This window comes from Enoplosus armatus, chromosome 1, assembly GCF_043641665.1.
Source record: "Enoplosus armatus isolate fEnoArm2 chromosome 1, fEnoArm2.hap1, whole genome shotgun sequence".
Classification (NCBI taxonomy): domain Eukaryota; kingdom Metazoa; phylum Chordata; class Actinopteri; order Centrarchiformes; family Enoplosidae; genus Enoplosus; species Enoplosus armatus.
The window spans coordinates 23,201,616-23,227,914 of NC_092180.1; the positions used below are offsets into that span (position 1 = coordinate 23,201,616).

General features: G+C 42.4%; 1 protein-coding gene across 1 annotated transcript in view; it reads left to right on the forward strand.

The window, feature by feature from the left end:
- Positions 1 to 21,100, forward strand: part of tox3 (TOX high mobility group box family member 3) — a 38,030-nt gene extending 16,930 nt beyond the window's left edge. The window contains exons 2-7 of the mRNA XM_070909782.1: positions 5,586 to 5,651; positions 12,586 to 12,837; positions 19,166 to 19,429; positions 19,516 to 19,746; positions 19,965 to 20,045; positions 20,228 to 21,100. Of these exons, the coding sequence (XP_070765883.1) occupies positions 5,586 to 5,651; positions 12,586 to 12,837; positions 19,166 to 19,429; positions 19,516 to 19,746; positions 19,965 to 20,045; positions 20,228 to 21,100 (1,767 nt within the window). The remainder of the gene's footprint in view (positions 1 to 5,585; positions 5,652 to 12,585; positions 12,838 to 19,165; positions 19,430 to 19,515; positions 19,747 to 19,964; positions 20,046 to 20,227) is intronic.
- The last annotated feature ends 5,199 nt before the right edge of the window (positions 21,101 to 26,299 follow it).

Consider the following 26,299-nt stretch of genomic DNA (forward strand, 5'->3'; position numbering starts at 1 on the left):
AGTTTACTTTTCTGTGATTGACAGCTTTTCTGCCTGAACTAATATATGTATTGATGCAGTTAACTCAACAATGTCATTCTCAAACACTTTAAAAGAAATGCAGAAATCTCACAAATGCTGTTTCACCCTGGTCTGTTTGTGTTTCCATGTTATCACTCTTGTACACAGACGTGCGTCTGTGCTGAATATAAATTTAGCCCCAAGGAACATGCTGAATGCACCAACTATAGCTCGCCTTTTACTGTCTTTCAACACTGCCATAATGACTGGGAAGCTTGAAAAAACATAATACATATTTGGTGAGCTGTGAAATCGCTTAAAGTTTTTCCTTTATTTTGATAGTTAAGCTTGTCATTTTGGTTGCATATGCAAACTTGGTTTCATACCCCGTGACAGAATTTGTAATGTTCCTGTACCATGTGTAGTAATTTGAAGAACAGAGGCTCTGCTTTTGGTTTTGCTCATGACAACCTCTGTCTATAATGTCTTACACATACTTTAGAGACCTTAGCCTCCAAAAGTTAAAAGTCCAAATTCCTACCTGAATCTCATTCATGTCTAACATATTCCGTACCAGGAAACATGGTCTTTTGTGGCAGGTGTGAGATATCCGCAAGGGTTTAAACTGTTCCTCCTGGTCTTTGTTTACTAAAGCAAAGCAAGCTATGATGACACTTGTTCAGGCCACAGTGGTCAGCGTGGTGTGAGAGAGGAGATAATCAGCACACAGCCTGAACAAAACTGTCATCAGCTTGATTCAGATCCCAGATAAGACCTAGACTTTTTCTCACGCTGGATTCTCTGCACTTTTGTGGTGGTACTCCACACTGAGAGGCAGAGGAAGAGTGAGATGCTTACAATGAACTTCCCCTCAATCCTACCATATGTAGGTGAGGAGTAGCAGTCCTAATGCTGGAAGAAAGTGCTGGGCTGGGGGAGTAACGATTTTAGCTTTAAACTGAATTACCAATCAATTCGGCCTGCAGATCAGAACACAGGTTGCGAGCCGGCTGTGTGGACATGCTGTGTTGTGGAGTCGCTTTACAAATTGACTGCTGCACACATAGGAGGAAATATATCTATATATGTCAGCTCGACGCTGCTCGCGCGGCGGCCTGCTGGGCGTGAATAGGCCTTGTGATCACCAGAGAGGCAGCTGCAGAGTGTTTATGCTGAATTGGGTTGTAAATGAGCATGTATTTGGTGAGGAGGACCTTGGGAATCAGGAGATAACTTTTCCAGAGGCTACGGGGCCTAACCAGGGTCGCAGGAAAGGAAACGGTGCTGCTCTTTTGAGTTTCCAATCCCCCTCGTGGAACGAGAGGCTCAAACCTGGTGGTAGGCCGAGCTTTAAAGGAAATTGCGTAAAATAATATACAGCAAATTACCGCAGGTTTCTCTGGATTGGGGGTTGAGTTTTAACTGTGGTGTTTTTGCTGTCTTTTATGGACACCACTGGAGAACATATTAGCACAAGTGTCATGTCCCAGAGAACACATGCTAGGCTGTGATTACTGAGCTCAAGCTGAACTGTAAAATCGCTTGTCAGCAGTTGATATATTTCTGGAAAAGCCTGGGCTCTTGATTGAATTAGTTTGGTGGGTTTTCAGTGGGGAGGAAGAATGTGTCCAATTTGGTTACCTGCTGACAGACAGCACCGATATTGTGACTTCTTGATCCTTCTGTAAAACCAAGGAACAGTCTGCTGAAGGTAATTTGAAAATACAGATTTTAAAGATAACTTATTTTTTATGGTAAAACGCTGTGTCAGTGTCATCTAGTATCTTTCCCAGTCACTCTTGACCATTTAATCACCATTGACCAAGCAGTAGTCACTGCTCAGATGAGGAGGTATGTGCATGTTTGTTTTCCATTTGTATGCATGCAGAGACGGCAGCTGTGCTATCAGAGGCTCTTCAGGCGGGTATTCTGTGGATCTTGGTTGTCCAGTTCATGTTTACTGATAGGATCTGTGTGGTTACTCCACCATATGGGGGGTGAGATGGGGTCATGTTGGTGCAATATTGTGTTCGCCCTGAGGTTGAAATAATTTTGTTTGCTATAATAGCTGTAAAACATCTTATTTCCCACTGGACACTCTTTCATACAAATATTCCTGCTCTGGGATTTAAAATGTGTGGGGGGGGGGGGATCAAGCATCAAAATTATACTGGCTTCAGTCAGAAAAATAACAAATGGGCAGTATGCTTGCTGATGTTTGTTGTGATTGGAACCATTTTGTCTGATAATGTATAACTGAAGCTTTCACAACTATTCAAACAATATCCTTGAAGTCATCTCGACTACAAAGAAAGGCAGTACTGAGCATTGACGGAAAAACCTAGAAATTCATATTCATGCCATTCACTGCGAGGTTGCTTGGTTCTCTGTCTGCCTGCGATCATGCACACAGTCGAGTCTTTTCACATCAGGATCAGGGTCCATGTAAGCTCTTAATTCTCTCCTGTTAAACAGTTATTGAAGAAATGTGCTGGTGGTGCAGAAGGAGAAATAAAAACACTGAGTGCCCAGGGTTTGCTCTGCCATGTAGCCATGTCTGGTTCTTAGTGTGACTCATATTACAGAGCACCTTTAACTGTGAATTCACTCTGTTAATAAAAGCCTCCAACCCCACAGCTATTTTAAAGCACTCTTTTCTATGGCTTCCCTTTGGGTCCCTTCTTGAAGTACATGACTGATTTTTAGAAATGTGAAGAAGTGAGATGCTGGTTTGTTGAGTGCACGTAACATCACTGCCTGAGCTGTTGCTATTGTGCTTTACTAGATGTTTTAATGCCAGTTTATTGTTTCAGGAGCTTTTGTTTTGCAAAAATCAAGTGATTCCACTCCTCAGGTTTCCCCCAACTTTTGTTACATCTCTGATTCCAAAATGCTTTTCCGTGCACACGCACGCAGTTGCCCTCATCTAGCTCGTCACATCATTTTAATTACAGAGCCTTCATTGTCTACGCTGACCCATTTTAGCGCGGGCTCTTACCGTCAGCTGCGTGGTCCCTCCAATCACACTTAATTTAATCTGGCATTTGACTCAATCGGCACTGCCTTGAACATGAGCACCGAATGCCCCCCCCCCCCCCCCAAAAAAAAAAATGAATTGGGAATAACAATAATAATCTCCAGTCCCTGCTCTGGTCGTCCACCGAGGCCTCCGGCCCAGGCTGCGCCGCAACATGGTACAGCTTTTAATGGTGAAGATTGATACGGTGGCTGGGGACATTTCTTGGGATGTTAGTCACAGTTCTCAGAGGAGACGTGGAACTGCTTTTAAAAGGCCCTGGAAATACAATAAAACATGACTCACAGAGACAGAGCCCAGGGAGTTTCACACCACTAATTAGCACTTGGACTTAACTTGATTATGTTTTCTCTAATGAATCTAATGTCCTGTGCTTACAGTATGTAATGCAACCGTACCTCTCAATGTGGTGTTTGTATTAATGACACATCGCTTACTGATTTATAAACACTTACATGCTCATGAAGTTGTCATCCACATTAACCAGTGATGTGTAAGATGGCGAGTAATTGAGTTGAAAGTGTGACTATTAAGACGTTTGCACAGAACCTGAGACAAAGCTACTCCCCTTACAGAAACATTTCTCAGCTCGTTTTCTTCCGTGCAACATGCAGGAAAGTACAGAGGCATCTACATTAAAAGTAGTATAAAGATTTCAGATCTGTCTATATTTCTATGGGGTTTTCCTGAATTCTCAGTTAACTATTTACAACAAAGAGCAATTGTCTGCTCGCTCTTTTAAAATCTTATTCACATCCAGAGAGACACAGGGATAGAAGAAACAGAGACAGCACTGCACGAAGCCCTATCTCCCCCCACAATCAGAACAATGTTCCTAGTGCTTGAATAGAGAAGGATATCTCTGAGACTTCAATTTGTTATCTAAAAGAAGAAGGGGGACGGAGTAACACTTCCAAGATAAGCCCAGCATAAGGTTAATTACCAGCCGAGTGGCTGACGTAACCCAGCCATGTCATGTCTCAAAGTTACACACAGCTGGGAAATGAAGGGGTGCTAGCTATTGACAGATGTTTCTCACTTGAGTGTGTGTGTGTGTGTGTGTGTGTGTGTGTGTGTGTGTGTGTGTGTGTGTGTGTGTCTTTATACACTTGTGTGTGCATTCGTGCAAACATGTAAACCCCCATTGCTCAAGTCAGATATAGTTTAGTGGGGCAGCTCCAGGTAAGACGGCACCGGAGGCCTAGACAGCACAAACCACCTGCTTCAGCAACTGCTAGCAGAGCTTGTGGCTCCCCTTCTCATTGGTGCGTAACACTGTTAACATTGCTGCTGATTCCCCACTCCCTCTCCAGGGCATAGACTAATTAATGGATACCATTCGCAGTTGATTAGCAGCAGTTCTTTCGGTAATTACATTCGCATACTAACCACTCCGAAGAAAAGGAGAAGGGGTAAAAACACAAAGGGTTAGAAACTATATTAATGCACTTCTCAGTTCGCTCTGATCTTCATTTGTTTTCACTATTGTTTGCTTTCTTCTGTTAAGATAAGAAGCCACTTTTTCCCTCTTTCTCTCCCTCCTTCTATTGAAGTTCTTCGTCTCATAATGTTTTTAAGAGAGTGACTTTGTAATAAACACACAAAAGAGATTACTGCAGAGCTTTGTTGAAAATGTGTTCTCAGTGGAACCTCATGAAGACGCAGACTCGCTGTGATTCTTTCTCCTCCGTGCCGTGTAGGCTGGGTTTTGCACTCCACACTCACAGAGAGGTGCATTGTGCTCCTGGGCCCAGCTGCTAGCCCATAATTCTTCATTCTATGTCCCATTGTTCCTACCTGTCAGCATGGTTGTGTCTCCAAAGAAAGGAAGTGGCTGCCATTTTGCCAGCAGGCTATGTGTGGGTTGTGGGTGGGGGGGGGGGTATGTTTTGAAAACATGTTATTTCTTACCAAAGTACAGGGTTTCAATAGCTTATCAACTGTCTTAAATACTAATGTGTCTTTACAATGTGACACTGTGGTTACTCGTTAACGTTTGTTGCACCAAAATATGATGGATCCAAAAGACTTTTATGTTGAAATCAGATTCTTCCTGAGAAAGGATAAATGTCAAAATCATGTGGGTGAAATGAATTGTAAAACCCAGCTCCCATTAACTGAAAATGTACTCCACCCATATGAAAAACACTCTCCACCTCCTTATTTCCCCTCAGTATCACTCCTCTGCCATAGTTTATTTGAAGTTAATAACCTGCCACCGCATCTTGATACTTGGCTTTGTGATGCAAACATATTCTTAATTGCCATCCCATAAGAGCTGAATAGCCAGACCAGATTCTCATTACCCTGGTTTGAATTGACCAGGGCCTCTCGCATGCCTCTTGTCATGTCACAATAATGGCAGAGTGGCAGAATGCGCCCGTGCACGTAGAGAAAGGGGTTAACTCGGTGTGTAAACATTCAGAGCCAAGTGTGACAATCTGTTTGAGTGACAGGTGTCCGTTATGAAAGGGGAGAGCTCGAGTTGCACTGGATGTTATCTGGAGACGAGTAGGCTCATTGTGTTTTTTTTTGTCTTCATTTGCAGTTCCAGAATAACAACAACTACATGAACATGGCGGAGGCGAACGGTGCCCTGCTCGCTGCTGGTGATGTGAGTATACTTTACTTTTTTCCATATTAAAATTCATTTGAACATGCAAACATACTCCCTATAAGCCCTATATTTCACACAGTAAAGCCCTCCAAAACATCCATAACGATAAATTCCGATATGAATTTCTCCATCTTTGTCACAGTTAACATTCTTTTATTGCCTGAAATGCCTCCTGCTCAAATGCTGCCTGTCCTGAGATCCACACAAGACAATATGCTTACAGAAAGATGACCTAGGCTCACCACATATTGCCTCATAGTAACTTCTGAGAGTTGACGTGATCTGACTGTGTTAGCTGCACTCTGTAAGATAAAGTGATATCCCAGAAAGCTGCGGATATAAACACCTGTTTTCTTCCTCTTTTCAAAGACATAATGAAGGAGCCCAAAGAGGTTGTATAGTTCTGTCACTCTGAGAGCCACTCTATCTGCTGACACTTAGAAAAAGTGAAATGTCACCAACAATCTGAGTCTGTGGAGCTGCTGAAATAACTATGTGCCCGGTACTGTTGCATTAAAAGAAAGAAGGGAACAGTTGTTTCTTTCGAGGTATATAACCGCCTCTCTGAGCCATAGTAGTCCTAACAGTGTGCTAAATTTACCCATTCTATTCCCCCTCCACCCACTCCGCTGCCCTGTCATTAGAGACAAGTGCACCAAAAATATCCGTCATCCTCTGTGGTTCAAACAGGCCAATCTCATCCAGTTTAGCAAGGGAGATTGATCTGGCTTCAAAACCCACAGTAAAGCATCATTACACTGCTCCAAACTACTGAGATAGATGTCATTGTTAACCTTATTGTTTTCATTCACGTCACTTGGGCTGTTGGGATGCAACTGTGACTTTCATGCTCGGGCAGCTACACAGAAGTGTTTTGAGTGTGTGACCTCATGTTCATAAAGTGGCCACTTCACAAAGCCACAGACTGTTGTGGAAGAAGTTTAATTTTCCCCCACATTTACGCTGAGTGGGCACATCCTCTGTATCCACTGGCTGCTGAGGCCCACTGCAGCGGGGACCACGCCGACACAAGCTGCTTGGAGAGCGTTCAGCCCCCAGCTGCGAGGGCCCACTGTGGCAGTCAGGGAAAGGGGGGATGGGCTGGGAGAGGGGGGGGGCTCCTTGATAAAAACAGCCTAGCTCATTTGCATTTTATCAAAAGGAACAACTGTTTCCAGTGTTAGGGCACAGATGGTATTGTGCTTAGCAGAGAGAAGAAGTCTTAAGCATAGACTTTTCCTTTCAAGGGATGGAGTGTCCAAAGTATTGTTTGTTGCAACCTGAGCTAAAGTAAGATTAATGTAATTTCCACTTTGAGTTGTGAGGTTTCACACTATCTTCACTGTAATGCCATATTAATCTACTTAATGTGCCTGCCTTGGGCTGAGGGTACAGTGGGAAAGGAAGTCTCCGTTATGAGAGCTCCATGATGAACAGCTGACTTTGACAGCAAGGCTAAATTTATGCCACCACATTTGGTTAGCTATTGTTTTCAAATTCAACCAGAGGGTTGTGCCTTTATGTATTTTATGAAGATTCACCCCTACTTTTTGTGTCTTTAGTTGGACTCAAACATCTGGCTTGTGTAGAAAGATTCCGTTGTTAGCTAGGCTGTACCGCCAGCTCGCTAGTTCTCCAAATGATTTTCTTTTCTAATTAGTGTAACTTCAAAATGTATCTCTCTTAGAAGCACATTACTTATTGTAACAAGTTTTCCCACAATAATATTATAACTTCCATGTTGTTCCTAAGACAGTGTGCAAGTTAGCAGCAGTGCTTAGCTTCAACCTGGTGAAATTTGACTGCTTGAACAATCAGTCAATAGCTTTGCGGCCCTTTTTTTCCAACCACCTGTTGATTTACGTGAAGAAATTGCAACGCAAGTGTTCTGTTGTTTTATCATTTCAAGTGCGACAATGTAACTTTTGCTAACAGCTGCTAGCCTACTGTGGGGCACAATTGACAATTTTGGGAAAATGGTAAATGCTAAAACATGTGTAACAGTTACACAAGTAGGGCCATAAAGTCAGTCACTGAGTCACTAATATGTCTATCTAAAGTTTGCTAACATTAGCTAACATAAGCTGCCATAAGCTACTGGCCATACCAGTCCCAGGCCAAGTGAGACTGTAGCAGAAATTGCTTATGACTTAAACCTTTCATCTATAAGAGGAAGAATGTGTATTTTCTTTCTTCAAAAGAAAGAATAATGTTTCACTTAAATATACTGTATTATAGTTTGTTGTCTTTGGTGAGAGTATATTTAATTTTTTTACTACTCTGGTTGTCAGGGCTTTGACTCTTGGAAACAACTGCTTGCAAACAAGAAGCGTTACTGCAAATGCCTTGAAGCTAAATATAAACCTATTTACATCCAGCTACTATTTGTGTGCACAACACACACTATATACTTGAAATTGCATACAGTGTGTATTGTGCACAAGGCAGAGTGCTGCTACATCAGAACAGCAGACTTGTATTTGCTGTTTAGATGGCCAGTGTATCATTTACCTTATGCACTTAGACGATGAGATAAGATGACCTTGGTGTGCCTGGTAAAGCATACATCCTAGCAGGGAAAGCTTGACTGCTTCCCTCAGGGAAGAGGATACTGTACACTGAGATTGTGTTCCACTCAGATGTATCACTTTACTTTCCCAATCAAATTAGGGACGTGTAATGAACTATAAATATGTAGAAATTGACTACAAATGATCCAAATTTGAAATAATGTTGATTAGGGGTGCCATGGTTGATGTTGTCATTTGAGTAGCTGCACTCTGCCTGTCTAGATATTTGAAACTGGATCCTCAATCCTGCCTCTATTGATTCCAGGGCCTATTATATGCTGTAATTGCATGCTGCTGCCTTTAACAAGTCTTGGTTATTGCATCTGTGAATTGCATTACTATGTTTATTGAAGGACTGGGAATATTGCCTGAAAAGCTTTTTCTTGCTCTTTGTCCTGATATTGAAAGAGCACCATGGCACCACAGAGATAAAAACATCGGAAGGGAAAATTCACTGATCCACATCTCCTACTCGCCTCCCTGTATGTTTCTATTGTTGTAAATATTGTTTTCGTGTTTCATTTGGTATATAGAGTTAAAACAATGAGCTTATACTTCATATAAAGCAGCATATAGAGTTTAACACAACATTTTGTAGACCCTTTGCACTATAGTCACTTTTAGCCAATCTTTACACGAGGGATAGCAATATTGGTCGGGCGGTCCAGACTGAAGTATCTTAACTATTGGATGGAATTTTTGTATACACATTCATGTTTCCTAGAAGATGAAGCCTACTGACTTCGGTGATCCCCTGACTTTTCCTCTAGCGCCACATTGAGGTTGACATATTTGTTTTTTAGTGACATACCTTGACAATTAAAGGAAAGTTTGCCATGAAGTTTGGGAGAGATATTCATGGTGCCTAGAGGATGAATATGAAATATCTCAACATCCGCTAGATGGATAGGCACAACATTTACCATTGAATGTACTTTATTTACTGCTGTACATATGCAAGTAATTCTGATTATTATAATTTATTAAGTTGTTTATCACTACATCCTAGATAAACCCCACCCTTTTTCTTTGTCTATATAATTATGTGAAGTACATTATAGTTTGGTCCAGGTTTACCACCTCCATTAGGCATTCAGGACTGGGGATTTCCCACATACCTGCTCAGGATGCTCATGCTGGGTACATCAGGCCTCTCTGTTACAAGCCCTGCTCTGTCCCTCATACCACTGGACCCTGTGGCTGCCAATTGAAAGACACACACACACTCTCTCTCTCTCTCTCTCTCATGCTCTTCCTTGCCCACCCTTTAACATGTACATGCCTGCACATCCCAAGCCAGCATCTGGCTTGGCACTTGGCTCTGCTGAGCCTTTCAGAACAATTTAAATGGATAATCAGGCTGGTGATGCAAAGAAAGTGGATTGTGCATCTCTTAATCTCCGATCAGAGCCCCCTAAGCTGCTCCTGGTGCAGAATTAGACTGGCTTTATGTGAAATGACACTAGACAGTGTGCAACACTGCAACACTCTGTGGGTTCCAGTAAAATCTGGCACCTCTTCCCCGGGGAGAGGGCCTTTTCTTCGCAGACAGCTGACATCTTCCATACCCCCCCAAATGAGACACAAACGCCATGTCTCCATTATCAGTGCCCCTGGTGCAGATGTTAATTTGTATCATCATTAACAAAGAGAGGCGATGCACACAAGCTCAGTCTTTGATACCGATCCGGCTCTATTTTCCCTCCACCACGGTAATTATTTTCTTTTTCTGTCCTCTACTTCCATTCTGTTGAGCAGACACTAAACACTAGCATTCCTCTCCTCCAAGTACATGTCTGTGTTTTGCTTAAAGGTCACGGTCACGCTTGTGCTGCTCTCCTACAAAAGTGAAGTTCACCTCAGCCAACCTTCTTCTTTGACATCTCAAATCTCTAGGTTGGCTCTGTAATTCAGGCCACAATGCACCCACCTATAGGATCCAATGGCCTATATAGTCCTGCCCTGGTTTACCTTACACAGAGGAAACCTACTTGCATCAGCAAATAGTATCCATAGTAGAGCAAGAGCAAGAAAAAAGAAAATGGAAGTGATATGTTTCCTTCCTCAAAAGCATTACTGCAAGGGCTTATGTGGATAAATGTGGCCAAAGTATCACAGCCTGCACAGTTTATCTGACTGTACTGGACAAGGCAAGACAGGGCTGATTCTTTTCTGTCAGAGAGATTATAATAGTGTGCCAGTGTTTTCAGATTGCTACAGGATATGATACAGATGAGGCTGGGACCATAGATCCCAAGGCTGGTGTGGAGATTGACCCTGCTCCACAGGGGACGTTGAAAAGGATGAATGAAGACCGTGATGATGAACGATCTCTGATCCTTTCCATGTGCCACAGGAACTTTTTGTCCATGACTAATGGCAGTTTTGTTTTATATTTTTTATGCTCTGTTTTGATTCACATGCTGTTGAGTAGGCATTAATGTGAACTAAGTTCCAGAGGTTTTTGAGTGGACTGAGGCATATGACATATGACAGCAGAGGACTCCGAGTAAATGGTTCCTACTGAAGGTGCTTGTGATTTATTCTGCACTCTGCGAGCCAGAGGCCAGGGCTGTGATGAATATGACCTTAGCTCCTTTTGAAAGGAGAACTGATTCTCTAGCTTTGAAACAAGCAGTGAAAAGTGAAACAGTGGTAGGGAGCAGGAAGAGAGGCAGAAAAGGGGGGAATGAAAACTCTATTAGCTGCCTCTGCCACTGGAATTCATCAGTGCTTGTCAAGACAGCTGCCCTGAGTAGGCAATGAATTAGTTTCAAGTGTCTGTGTGCTAAAGCAAGCAAGGGGAACATTAATACTCCCTAATCAGGGGCTGTGTTGGCATATTCCCCTCCGTTGTCTCCCTACTGTTATTCTATCCTATACCAGAGACAGAAAGACAGAGCAGAGGAAGACAGGGAAGACAGGGAAGACAGGGAAGACATGCCTGGTTAGCTTTGTTGTTGGCCATAGGTAGCTCTGCTGGCAGGTCATGCAGCTCCTAATATCAGGTTTATAGGTTGGACGTCAGTAGAACTTCACCTCTGTTGGGGTAGGAGTTTGATTCCTATGCATGCAATAATGCTTTACATGTGACTAAATGTTGTAATGTTGTCACATTTTGTTAAAAGTGAGCCAACGAAGGATGTGAGTAAAACCAGCTCCCCTTTCAAAGAAACCGGGTTTATCTCAAAAAGTGAGACATGATCATCTCCAGGACTCACAATCCTGCTGAAAATGAAACACAGGTGTGTGAAAAGGTGAATTGCATGCGGCAGACTCATTGGTGCCTCTTCGAATTGGTATGAATGTCTATTTACTCCTGTTTTTTGGCCTCCAAACCAATTCTTTTCATGCCAGGACTGTCTGCAATCTCAAATAGTTGATGAGGTCGCTGGAGGCAGGTTTTACACTGTAAAAGTGACCCGAGACCAAGAAAGTGGTGTTTGAGATCAACCTGAAGCACTTAGTTTTTCTCGATGCAGAGCTGGCTTCTTTTTGTTTCGTGTCACATGCTGTTCAACGCATCCAACAGCACAGGGAGTTTAACCTGATTTTAGCACCATGCCACTATGATTTCAAGCCGTATGCCAAGTGCTAGCAGTTAAAATCATGTCACTTTTAGTAGGAGACCCATGCTTTGAAGAGCTTTTCAGTAACTTGGCGCCTCAGATAGAATGCTGGGCCCTGTGCAGCTGCATGTATGTGGACCTGCAGCATGGTCATTGTGAGGATATGAATATATTGGCTTTCCAAAGAGCAGCTTAATGCAATGTGCAGATGAAAACAAGAACCAAGTAGGTGAACAGTCCCATCTCCAAAAAGGCACATAAGCAAATTAAGTGTGACCAAAAGCTTTAATTCGAAAGGCAGAAGGATTAGGCTGTTTGATGAGCAGATTTAAGGGTGCAGGCAAGGGGAACAAAAAGAAACACTTCTGGCCAAGCGTAATAATCTTTGAAAATGTTCTTTAAACCCATCTCCCTGTGACGTGTATTTTCACTGCACTTCAACCCAACATCTTCCATCCCAAAGATTAAGGGCTTTTATCATGTATCCTCTCCCTCCCGTGATTGCTGCTTGATATTTTTGCTTTTGACGTCTTCTTCCACATGCTCCTTTTTCCATCTTTTTCCTCAAAGTGGACTTTAATAGGTTTAGGAAATGTTACATCTTAGTGCACTTACAGACAAGTGTATTACCACGCTACTAAAACACTCCTTCTCTTAAACAAAGTTGTCTGATTTAATCCCTGAAGGTTTCCTTCCGGCATGTTAGATAAGGCCCACCTCAGCGAATGCTTCCTGGCTGTTTTTGTGTTGCTGGATTTCACAATTTTCCTCTTCCTCCCTTCCTCCTTGCAGACTTTTCATACACCTAGCTTGGGAGACGAGGAGTTTGAGATTCCTCCCATTACACCTCCACCTGAGACGGAGTCTGGTCTGGGTCTATCAGAAGTGGACTCACCTTTCCCGGCAATGCCAGAGCCCCCAGCTCTGCACAGGGGTCCCTTAATCCCTCAGTTCCCTCCTCAGAGCCTGGATCTGCCCTCTATTACCATCTCACGCAACATGATGGACCAGGAAGGGGTGTCTGTCAACAATGGCCAACCTGTGGTGAGCACTGCTATGCATATATACCACTACTAAAGTAGTGGACTAAAGTCTCTTTATTTTCTGCGACCAGAGAATTGTTATCCTCATTTGTCAACACACAGAAAATCCTGCACTAGTGCTGCTCCAGTATGTGTCCTACTTGTAGCTGCTGCTCCAGATGTGGTTTTTGATGGTGTATCCAAACTAAAAGATATTATTTATAAGTATATACTACTGGAGACCCTTGATATCAGAAGCATACAGTCCTTAAATGAGACCTTTTACTGAACCGTAATGTCACCTTCACAGTTTTTGTACGCCTCCTGTTGTCAGTGCATCTGGCACAGCATCTGGCCTTGTTTACAGCACAGGAGGTATATGATCACATTGAGTAAATGTCATGATATTATGTTACTTACTGTGAGGAGTTTTTTTTTAAAAAGCACACAGAGTGTGGATGATCCCCCTTTGTAAGGTGAGCAGATGTGAATAGATCACAGGTGTTAGAGTACAAAGCGCATTCAGCCCCAGAAGGACAGTGAAAATGGGACCCAAAAGTGCCACAGTTTCACATGCTCATATTTAATTCATGTTGCCTCCAGAAGCCGTTTTTTTGTGCCGTAAATGCTGATGCATGCTTCTGTCCAATGTCACACGAGGTCTTTAGAAGAGACGCATGCTTTGTTTGGAGTTTAGGATCAGCTTTGTCTTTGTGTTGTAGAGAACTAGCCTCAAAGAAACAAGTGGATGAACATATTTTTAGCTTAATCCTCCTTCCCCCTGATACAGATGGTCAAACATGGAGCAGTAGATGAAGCAATCACTGTCTTTATGTTGATGCTGTTATATACTATAGATTGTAAGATTGTTGTCTTGGGATGGAAAGGCATTTCCAAATGCCACAATCATAGAAGCATTGAGGAGGAATAATGGAAATGTCACTGGCTGACTAGTTGTCTTACAGACCTATTACAAAAATGGAAGATTCATTTATGAGGAAAGAAATGAAAGGACAAAGGCATGAGTGGAGAGGTGATGATGATGATAATGTTGATGCTGAATTTGCTTTGTGAACCACAAAACACATTGAGAAGAGGTGCCATGATCATTAGAACTGTGTGAATAAATGAAATGTGTTTTAGACCCCCTGCTCCCCCCCTCCTCCTCTCCAGCACATTTGTTGAATCCCACTGATATCACAGATATTTATTTACATTCCTTATAAGAAGGGGGCTATAAAATTTTACAGATCTTTTTCCTGCTTCCATGCTTCTGGCATGTAAAATAATTGCGGCTTTTAAAATATCTCCGCTGCATACAGTAAGAGAGAGCCCTGAAGGCTTTTGCCTAAAGAATTTTCATTTCATGGTCAGTTAAGCTTTCTACATCTGGAAGAAACGGAAACCCTGACACAATTACATTCCTGACTGTTCTCACGACTTGCTGGAGGATTAGATTTGATTCTCAAACATTATTCCTCTTTAACACCATTTGCATGGCTCATGTCTCTGATTGTGCGGAGACTCTATTAAAAACTGAGGGCAGAATGTGGTTTCTGCTCCTTGCCTCGTGGCATTGTCGTCGGCACACTACTCACTCGTTATCAGTCATCACACATTGTACCGCAGGAAGGCTCGTGGTGGCCCCTCATTTTTCCTGTAAATGGGATTGATCCCCAAAAGTCTTGAGCCTATAGAAATTCTATTCATCTATGGTTTTTATCTTCGCCTTGAAAAGCCAACGCAACTTTTTAAATGAGATAAGTAACAGAGCTGTTCGCAGTGCATTCTCTGTACAGAGACAATGATTTACGAAGGCCCTAAGAGGGGTGTTTTGTCATTTTGTCAGCACACTGATAAAGGAATGACAACCTTATATACATGATTACATTCTGTGTTATTTGTTATGGCTGCAGGGGCAAACAAATAAACCATGCACTATTGCAATTACATTTTCATCAAGCCACCATGCTCATATTTCCCAAACACTCGTCCTGGTTCTCTTTCTGTATGCTGGCTTACTGGTTGAGAATATTTAGTGTGTGTGAAAGCCTGTCTCTTATCAGAACTTAATGAGAAACCCAACCAGTGAATATACCTGGGCTATTTTCAAAAGCTTCTTCCATGTCATTGCATTGCCAAGTGTTCTGCTAATTCCTCTCCCCATAATGCTCAGCGTATGTCTTGCAAATTGGCCACAGATGCCGGGCTTCTACAAAGAGAAATACATTTTCTCAGCTGCAATGTGTCTGGCAAGCCTTGAATCTGTAGTCATTATTTATTTAATCTGCTCTCCTAACAAGCTTCTGACTCTCATTTTTGTCTCCCAGCATGTGTCCTCCTGATTTGTGATTGAATCTCAATAGTGCCAAATAGTACTGGAGTTAGAGCTGCCAGTATTGCTTTATTCACAATTTCTTCTCGATTTTCTCCCTGCTGCACAGCGAGGGTCTCTGGGTTCCATTTCAAAAAACACCTGGTGCCTTCACCACATTTTAGGTTTTTCTTGACACATGTAAGCATGTACTGAAATGTCCTCCATGATTGGATTGGAAACCTGCAGTAGTCAAGTAGTTGTACTAGATGTTAAAATCAATATTTAAGAGATATGAGCCCTGCTGTCTTGTTACATTTGCCACTATGAGTCGATGCATTATATATTTTTTATTTCCAACTAGCTGTTTCATTCCATTAGCTTTACAGCAGCAAAGATATGCTAATACTGAATACAGAATAGTGTGTTTGGACCACATGCAACATGCAAGATGAAATGGAGGCTGAAAAAGCCATTTGTAGTTTGTTGTTCACATGATTTGATATGCCTTGATATTGTGTAGATTGCCAGTGAGTATAATACTCTCGGTTTTGACTGGTCAAAAACCACTATATCCTGAATTAAATGGAAAATGTGAGCACTGTAGCAGAAAGCATGTTTTTCCACACTTCCCTCTTATCTCCCTTCCAAGCCAAGAAGCACTGACATGAGTTGTACATCAATTTAAGAGAGTGGATTTTTTTTTTTTTTTTTTTTCACTCTGTTTCTTTTTTCTTTTCTCCCATCGACAGACAGCTATTGTGACATATTGGGTCAGTCAGAAATGAAAGATATTCATGCAGGCATGCAATACTTGTAATGAAGTCTCAGCTTGACCTTCTGCATGATTGATTCTGTAATTTACTTTTCTCAGGCTGCTCTCAAAATGAAATGATGTCATGTTGGACAAGTTTTAAATACCCATAATGCATCAGGAGAAATGGTGAAAAGGGGGTATGGGTCAGTGGCTGTACCGGACCAAGGGGAGGGAACCTACTGGCCTCACAGTCTGAGGGGGCGGGGGGAGAACCAGGGAGAGGGAGAGAGATTTGTTTAAAGTGGGGGTTAGAGGTTGTGGAGATAGATAGACTCAGTTTGCACAGCACAGAGAGAGAAGGACAGAGACGTGTGTTTGACTGAGACAGGGCAGGGGAAAGAAAAACAATTTATCTTCATGCTATTATAGCCTTTACCGGCATTCAAAATTCCATTTTTCTCATTTGGCTTAAGCACAGACTTCAGCAGGTTGCTGAAAATGGAGGAAAAAAAAAATAAAATGATGTACCCGTTTAGAAGCCGAGTAAAGGAATATGTGCAGAGCACTGATAAACTATCTTTAATAGGACTGACCTTTCATGCTGGCGAAAGTTACTGGGGGATTCATCCTTATAATTACCATATAGATGATTTTACCCCTCTCCTGCCATGGAACATTTCCAAGAGCTCTGGCATTGATTGAATGGAAATTGAACTTGTTAACATTCTTTTCAGCCTGTTACAGCTCAGTACATGGTGCCACTGTTCATACATTCTCCCCAAATTCTGATTTCCAATATCTTTAAGAACAGACTGGAGCCTGCTTTCTCTGACATCGGTGTTGAGATTTTTATCACTCGGTGAATGCATAATGTTGCATTTTGAGTCCAGCTGCTGTGTTTATTGGCCCGCGTTTTATTGTGGAAAGGGTTTCACACGTTGTCAGTAGTGTTTATTTTTTCTCATCTGCTAGTTTTCAGAATGCTTTATGTGGCTCAGTGTGGAGTGTTTGCTGTGTTAAGTGTGTATGAGGTCAACAATAATGTACAAAACAAGCTTTTTGTTTCTCTTCTTTTTTTGCAGCATATTGTTCACAGCATTATGTTTTTGCCAGTTTTTTCAGCTTTCACATTAAAAGCAACACAATGGGGAATATTACAAAATTAATTTACACTGGAAAAAAAAACTCTTATTGATTTGGGAGTAGATTTCAGCTCGTCAGTGTTTGACGTACAAACAGCCAGACAGACGGCACACCTAGAACTGACTGAGGAGGGCACATCTGGCCACTGTGTACTCAAGATAAGGACTTATTTGCAGATTTACGATGACTATCAAAATATCTAGTTAGATGTCTGCTGTGACTGCTGACAATACTGCAATCAAAATGCAAATGAGAAGGTAGAGGGACATAAATAAACATCCTACTACCAGATTCATATTCACAATCAAGGCGACTGTTACTTAAGATGATTTCCTCCACTAGTGTGTTATTAACTGTTATCTTTTCATTCTAATCAGACATGTGCTAATGCTGGCGTCTCACTGACGTAACCACTGTCGCTCTTTTGTTACACAGAGCGAAAAGCAACGTTTCTGCTGCTCCAGTTATTGCTATAATATGTGATAAAGTAAGACTGAATCTGATATGGTTAAGTGTTTTAACTGTGGTCACCAGTGCATTTTTTTTTTAAATGCACACCATCCAAAGGCCATTTAGAAGCAATCGCCATATTCCAAACAAATGGCAGAATGGGCCATTGCTCTAAGTCAAAACTGCAACATTGGGATTGGGCAAAAGTGCTATTATACAGATGGCCACGACTAATGAGCTCAGTGTGTGCATCTTTGATGTTCGCAGCGAGCAGAGAGCAAACTGCGAGCCATCGTGTTCCCAGTAATGAAGATGACAATAGCACTTGGAACATGGCGGGTTGCAGATATGTAAATCACAGTCATTTCACAGGCTTGTTTATTGCAGCTTTTATTAGCGAGAAAACTGAAGAATCGCAACAATATGTCTTCAATTTCTTCTCCACCTTTGCCTCACCTTTTGCAGAGTATTCCAAGCACATGTAAATATAAATCCGCTCTCACTTCATAGATTGTATTTATGATAAGCAGTAGACATGGCATATGAGAAAGAAATGGATTGTAGATCCAATATGTTTCTGTCTGAAATGGTGTTACAATATTGTTTTTGAAGACAGGCTTTCATAAGGTTCTTTCAATAAAGCCAGGTGTGTGGGTTTATGATGTGTTGATGTTGGGAGAGATTGGGTTTGTGCTGCTGAATACCAGATGGATGTACCCAGGGAGAACAAATCACCTTTTCTGTTGTGCTCACGTCCCCTCCTCTGTTCCATGTCAGCTCTGCTGGCTCTCTGATCAGTCTTCCCTCTGGGGAGCTGGCAGTCCTTGTAATTTCATCCTCGCCACAATCAATGCAAACATGTTGCCTGCACCTTCTCTGAGACTCTTTCAAGAACCAAATGTTTTACCAGGAAAAAAAAAGTGAAAGAGATTTTGAAGACGTTATTGCATTATACCCTAGATCGTAGAAGGGAGGGGACCTGTCCAAAGCTCTTAAGTGTCATACCTTCAGCCAGTTGATTTATGGAGTTGATTATATAGAAGTATTTTTTTCCCACAATTTGGCAGTCAAACATGATCTATGAAAGAGGCGCCTTTCACAGAGTTATAACCTTAAAGTAACTAGGAAGGCTCGTGGCCACCTCAAACTAAACTGACATGTAGGTGCATGCATACCAACTGCGACTTGAACTTGTCTTTCTTGTTATTGTGGTATTTTGAAGTTATGTACCACAGCGCGGGGGAACTGAGTCCACTGTTTGCCTCCAGGGACCAGCCAGTCAAAAGCTGTGTCACAGATTTCCATACAATAGAGTTTTGAAATGAATCAACTGAGCAGTGTAGCCATCTATTACTGGCTTATAAAGTCAGATCCTCGGGTGTCAAGATAATTTATCATGGCCTGTAATGGAGACATTTAAGACCCAGGACATTGTGACATGCGATCGGCCACATAACAATCCACAGAATCCAATGACCCGATTTCCTCTCTGGTGAAGAGACACAGCTTCATGAGCATCACACTGAGGACAGTGATACCTTTGAGCTGGAGAGTGAGGTGCAAGTCTCTGCAGCCAGAACCTCAAGGGAAGCGTGAAAGCAGAGGGAACGGGATCAATAAAATATTACGTTCGATTATTATTTTCTTACCAAAGCCCCCTGTGCTTTTGTGTTAATCTCTTTACAGAATGTTGGGCCAGGCCATCTTCGCCAGTACCCGCCCAACCCAGCCATGGTGATGAAGTCCATCATCAGCATGAACAGCCCCAATGGGATGATATCACGGAATCAGCTGACCACCATCAACCAATCCCAGCTCAATGCACAGTTGAGCCTAAACATGGCGGGACCCAACATCACCCATACTTCCCCGTCACCGCCTGCCAGCAAGTCCGCCACGCCGTCTCCGTCCAGCTCCATCAACGAAGACGACCAGGACGAAGGCAACAGGGTGAGCGAAGTTAGACATCATTTGGATGACTGTATTAAAGTGTAATTGTGGGGATTTTTTAAACAAATTCACGTCAATCATTGCAGGTCATTGGAGAGAAGCGACCAGCCCCCATAGATCCCACAAAGAAGCCCAAGACTCCTAAGAAGAAGAAGAAGAAGGATCCCAATGAGCCTCAGAAGCCAGTGTCAGCTTATGCCCTGTTCTTCAGAGACACCCAGGCCGCTATTAAGGGGCAGAATCCCAACGCCACCTTTGGAGAGGTGTCCAAGATTGTGGCCTCCATGTGGGACGGTCTGGGAGAAGAGCAGAAGCAGGTACTACAAAGTGTGATTATTCAGACTCGTCAAAAATGTCATCTGCACTAGTTAAGAAGAGTTGCAGAACATTAGATCATCAGAGATTCAGGCAGGAAACAATATGTATATACTGTATGTGATCTGTGTAAGTATTTATTGCCTTAGGTAATAGGGACTGTCTCTAATTAAAAAGAAGCTGTATTTGTCCATTCACACGTACCTTTGTGTCATCACAGGTTTACAAAAGCAAAACAGAAGCTGCCAAGAAAGAATATTTAAAAGCCCTCGCCGCATACCGTGCAAGCCTGGTTTCCAAGGTGAGAAACCGTTTCTTCTTTTCACCTGAAAAATGTGTGAATTTGACAGAAAAGTGAATTACATTTCTCAGTGTTCCTTGTATTACATAGTGCACTGTGAAGTTGTAGATGGCTCTTTTGTAATGAAGCAATTTGAGGTCTAGAAACTATACAGGTTTTGATATTTTTTTTTCTCCATCCAGGCTGCAGCAGAATCAGCTGAGGCCCAGACTATCCGCTCAGTACAGCAGACCCTGGCCTCCACCAGCCTGTCCCCAGGCCTAGTGCTGCCTTCACCCCTCAACCAGCACCCCACCATGTCATCAGCTGCCCAGGCCCTCCAACAAGCCATACCACGGGCCATTGCCCCAAAACCTCTGCAGATGAGACTAGGGGGCAGTCAGATCGTGACCTCGGTTACAGTCTCCCACCCGAACATGTCCTCCGGGATGCCACCGCAGATGCTCGGCCAGATGGGTGCCGGAGGGGGCATGGTGGCGGGTGCCCAGTCCACAGCGGTGTCTCAGATGAGCCCACCCATGCAACCGGTGCAGCAGCATGCAATGCAGCAGATGCAGCAGCAGCAGCAGATGCAGCAGCACCTCCAGCACCATCAGATGCAGCAGCAGCAGATGCACCACCAGCAGATCCAGCAGCAGATGCAGCATCAGCATTTCCAACATCACCTCCAGCAGCAGCTGCAGCAGCACCACATGCAGCAGCAGCAGCAGCAGCAGCAGCAACAACAACAACAACAACAACAACAACAACAACAACAACAACAACAACATCAGCATCAGCAGCAACAGCAACAGCAGATGCAGCTGCAGCACATGCAGCTGCAGCATCAGCTGCATCAGCAGCAGATTCAACATCTCCAGCAACAGCAACAACAGCAGCAGCAGCAGCAGCAGCACCAGTCCCAGTGTTCCCCACCCCAGCACTCTCCTGGTACACCCCATTCAGTGGGAGGCTCTGCATCGCTAGGGAGCCCCCAGCCGGCCCCACAGCAGCAACCACACCCCTCCCAAATCCAGGCCCACGCCCAGGTCCTGTCCCAGGTCAGCATTTACTGAGCCAAAAGGAAATCCTATCTCAAAGAACAGGAATAGAATAAAAGCATCATTCCACGTTGCTTTTCTAAGTTGCACTTAAGAAGTGTGTAAGATTTAGAATGTTATACAAAGAACTTGTCCATTGTTATAGACGGATATGCAGACACGTGTACAGGGGGTAAACATGTTAACTGGGTTTTTTCTGTCATAGGCTTAGCTATGACGGAAGCCTGTTGGGGCTAGTGCCCAGTGATTGTTTGTTTGTTTGTGAGGTCTTTCAGTTGTCAATTTAAACTGACTGGGCACACAATATGTTGAAAGACGTGTGTCTTTCACTGTTTTATTTAACGATAAAGCTTTATTTATGAGGCCAGAGTTGTCAGTTCAACGCAGCAAAAGGACATTTTGAATGCGTTTCAACAAAAGGATTTCTATCAGCTCTTGCCTGGACTGAATGACTCACAGGATCCTTGCTGGAAACCAGTAACCCACACATCAGTCTTTGTTCCCACACTGGCCAGTATATAGCGAGACTTTCTTTACTCCAACCTTTCTCTTTCACCCATCATTCTCGCAGATGTAACTGTTCAACAATGGCATGGAGGAAATGGTTGATCAAATCATCACACGTCGGAGGCCCAGTGATATCTGAACACTTTTAAAAACCATGTCACAAACGCAGACAATGTCTTGAAGAATAAGGGGAACTGAAAGTATAAGGTATTGGGACTCAGATCTCTGGGTGAACGAATGAACAGACTGAGACAGAAACTGCCATAAATCATTTATGTCATCACATCATCAAACTGTAGCTGTAATCTGCTGTACATGTTTTGTAGAGTGGGGAGAGACGAGACCTCCTTTATCAAATAATCGACCCTCCAGATGATTTGCCCAAAAGCTTGTAACTGGCACCCCCTCCCAAAAAAATCTTCTTTAATCTATTTGTTTTTACTTCAGATGTTTAACAATTAAATTATGTTTTTATTTTGTGTAACAAAGGGGATATTTTATGGTAAATACAAATTTCCGGATCAGGGCAGATGGTTTGGGGATTGATGTATTTTTACTCTGCTCCTTGATACCGTCATTGTTTTAAAACAGGAAAAAAAGAAAACTAGCAGAGCCAGTTTGTTGCACTGCCAAAGCCAACTGAAAAGGCATCGGAGGTATTTTTGCCAGCTGTACAGAAGTCCCTGAAAAAAAAAAAGAAAATGTTGTACATTTTTCATATCACCTGTTGTAAAGTTTTAATATGTGAGGCTTTAATTAAAACATTGTTAAACGACCTGTGGATTGCTATATCACATAGTGCATTTCTGCTCTTTTATACTTTTTTATGAGTTACAATAGCAGCGATTAATTTTGTTTGTATTTTGCTTACAAACTCAACTGCTTTTGAAAACTGTCCATAGAATAAATGCATATCGGTATGGAGTTCTTGAAAAGTTGTTTTCCCGCTCACGCTAGGAAAAGTAATTTAATGTTTTGAGTTTTTGCTCGGCCATGAAGACAAATCCAGAGACATTCCATCACTAATATGATAGTAGCCATAATTTTGTATGAAGTATTATATATTTCTTTGTGTCTCTGTTCAAAATTAAACTATCAATCACAAATATTTATTTGAGGGAATCGGTTTATTTCAAAAGTTATATTAGCCATAATTTCTATGAGGTATTGCTCCACGTCTCCTTGTTAGCTATTGGAAATAACTACACTGATAAATATTCATAGCACTCAGTTCTTTATGAGATATTGCAAAATAAATTTGTATGTTTTCTATGGAGTAATTCTATGAGAGAAAAAATATTTGGCAGGGGTATATGAGCATTCATGTTGGCGTTATTATAGTGTGTGCTGTTTCTCAGTGATTTGAATGGAAGTCCATTGTAACTGTGTGTAAAAACAGTGTTGATACTGGACAAGGTCAGCATGTAACTGGTACTTGTCTCAATAACAGTCAGCTTCTCACACACCAGTGCATTGGATTCTGCCTCTTTCTTACTCCCTTCAAAATCGCTTCATTTCCAAGACATCCCCAGGGGTTTGCTGAGCTCCCTTGAATAATATGGTGAGCGGGGGAGGGAAGGCAGGCAAACAATAATTATCATATCTTCACAATAGCCTGTGAATCCACTGGCCCAGAGAAGGGCTTTTTTTCTCTCCAAAGGCAGCTGAGACATTTCATACATGAGTTAATGTTAGTTACAAATTAGGAGAGAGAATCTGCTCCTGTGCTTCTGTGATAGCGGCTTGATAGAATTTTCATTTAGGTTTGTTTTCAATTAGCTAGTTTTAGGGAAGTGTTTGTAATTTGGGCTGAGGCCCTGCTGCCGCTGCTGCTGCGGTGATCGTCTCCTCAGCTCGGTGTGGAAACGATGCCCATTTCTCTGCCGTGATTAATTGCAGCATCTGTCCTGTCAGAAGCCCGAGTGAAGAGGTCTGCAGGAAAAACTGCAAATAAGCGCTGGCAACAGTCTTAAAGTGCTTATGATGAAATGAAAATTAAAAACAGCAAGTGCCGTGCATGACCTGAATCTTAACACAGGGGGAGAAGAGGAGAATGTGAGAGCGGGTGTCCATGGATACCAAACACATGCTTTAAAAACACACAGTAATGAGGCTCTGGGAAATCGCCGTTATTATTCTGAACAGATTCACAGCAGAGCCCATTAATAATGCATGGAGCTCCTTGTTATTCCATAACCCCTCAGTACTGCGGTCACTGTGTGTACAAATATCTCACAGCCAGGGTTGGAGTTATGGGACTCTGCAATAAAAAGGTTACAGATATTTTCAAAACACTGCTGTACACACACACGCATAATTTACAAGGATAATACACTGCTCTTCCTATAATGGGTTGGTTTAATTTGAATAGGTGAATAAATAAATTTCACCTGCTTTATGCTGTAGACTTTGTTTGTTGTATTCGCAAGATAACATTTTTTTTTCCAAAGTGCAATATGATACGATCACAGAAGCATGAAGCGATCAATATCACCCGTGCTCTTCTTTCTTTCTGTCCTCATCATTAACTAACGCTGATTAAATGCATAAAGGGCGCTATGACATTAATATGTCATTTGAGTAATGCAATCATGAGGTGACCTAATTGTCCTCCTCCTCCCCACCGAGGTCAGTTGTTCGGCAGCGTGCCGAGGATGACTGAGGAGTCAGATGTGGAAGCTGAGGGATTCTGTATTTTAATGATTTATTTGGCCCTTTTGTTGTTTTCCCGTTCACCGCACAGATACAATGTGAGCATAACAAAAGCCCTGCTGACACTGACCATCTGACCACCAGACCCACGCTGCAGCCAATCGCGCAGTCTGGACTGTCTGGTCGCAGATGTAGGACCTGCCACTCTACTCTTATAAAAAAAACAGGCCCAGGTTTCTCTGATAAGACCTGGTCCAGGGAAGTGCAGACACAGTCCACTCTACAAGTCCAATGCCAAGCCTTGTTTAGAGGGAGGAAGTAGGCCTCCAGTCGAATGGCTGACTGTGTTAAAGGAATTCTTGACCTTGCGATGATGAGCTTCACGGAGAGAACTATTGACCTCTGAGATGAATAGTGACCTTTGTTTGGGGGGCTTCTGGCTGCTCTGTTGGCTGGCTGGATTGTTGACATCCCTGACCAATGGTAACATTTGTTTAGAGAACTTTTGACCTGCCAGACTAAAGGAGCGCCAGAGATGGTGCCTCCGAGCAAAGTTAATAGTATATTCAGGGGGGGCTAGTATAAATATTATGATACTCTTGCACAACCTTTCTGATCTTATCTACATCTTTGAATTTAGTTCTATTTATCATTGATGTGGTCTGCTGATTAAGCACATTCATTCTAATAAAATAAGCAAATAAATGAAGGCAGTGCTCATATTTATATATTATCAGGAAGAAAATCCCTACAAAATATACAAATGTGCTACTCTTCAGAAAATATGAGCCCAAGCACGATCAATTGCATGTGCACTCTCTTGTTTCCGTCTCTCACAGCCACATGCGTGCACACGCAACATGCAAACTCACATTTTCCATCCTTGGATTTCTACACCATGATGTTGCCTTGGTGACGCAGTGATTCAGCCATTAGGCTTACACCCCCCCCCCCCCCCCTCCCCCTTTGTTGAATTGAACCTCTGTCAGCCACACTATCACAACTCTGATACAACCTTTCTGATATAGTAGACCATCTGCAAGGATTGATAATCCAGTTGTATGTTTAATATTACCAGACGAAGTGGCTGTTAATTACTATCAATTACCCTATTTACTGTAAATGATTAACAGTATGTAATCAAAATCAGATGATTGATATGGATCTGTTGTAATGTTAAAACACCACATCTGAATTTTGCAACATGCTCAATTCAAGGAAGTCTAACAGATGAAACTACCTGCCTTGTGATTGCTTTGAAATGCCTCGAGAGTCATTAGATACTTGCAATCACTCAAACAAAACTCAAATAATGGGATTTTTCATGCTAATGCCGATGCCTTTTATATATTTTTGACTGTGTATTGTGCAGTTGAGCGCGAGCTACAATGAGGGCAGATAAGCTAACTGCCATTATCCCGCTGTCAACGTCATAAAGGTCATGGAATAAACATCTGAAGCCCAAAGAAAAACTGTTTATTGGAGGCAGTTGTCACCATAACAATAACAGCAGCGAGCATATGAGGAGCTGGTTTGTTTCAGATTATTATGGTTCACTCAGTATGTTATTGTGCATTGTCAGTATTTAGCCGACCAAATGCATCTGGAGCATTTATTCTCTGTTGAGTTATACAGTCGCTCTAAAAAAAAACATTGCACAGCAAGCTGTCAGTGATTTGAGAAAGCTTTCTTTATTGTGACAGATCATCATGCCCCAGAGGTTGACAGATGTCCCTGCATTGCATGGAAACGATAGCAGTCCCTTTTTATTTGGACTTGTTTGGTTTAAAAATGTAAAATCCAGCTCGCCCTCCCCCCACTGCCACTTTCCGATTTATTTCATCAGTATTTTATAGGCTCTGTGTTCAGCAGAGGATCCCAACTCTGAAATTGCCTTTTATTGCAACTTACTTAGCCTGTTAATATGGGCTATTACAGAGCCAACACGTTTCTATGGTAACAAAACTGATAAAGTGTACCAGGAGACCAGAGTGATAGATTACACGTGCACGCTGTGTCACATCCAATTAACTCAAACTGACTGTACACCACATT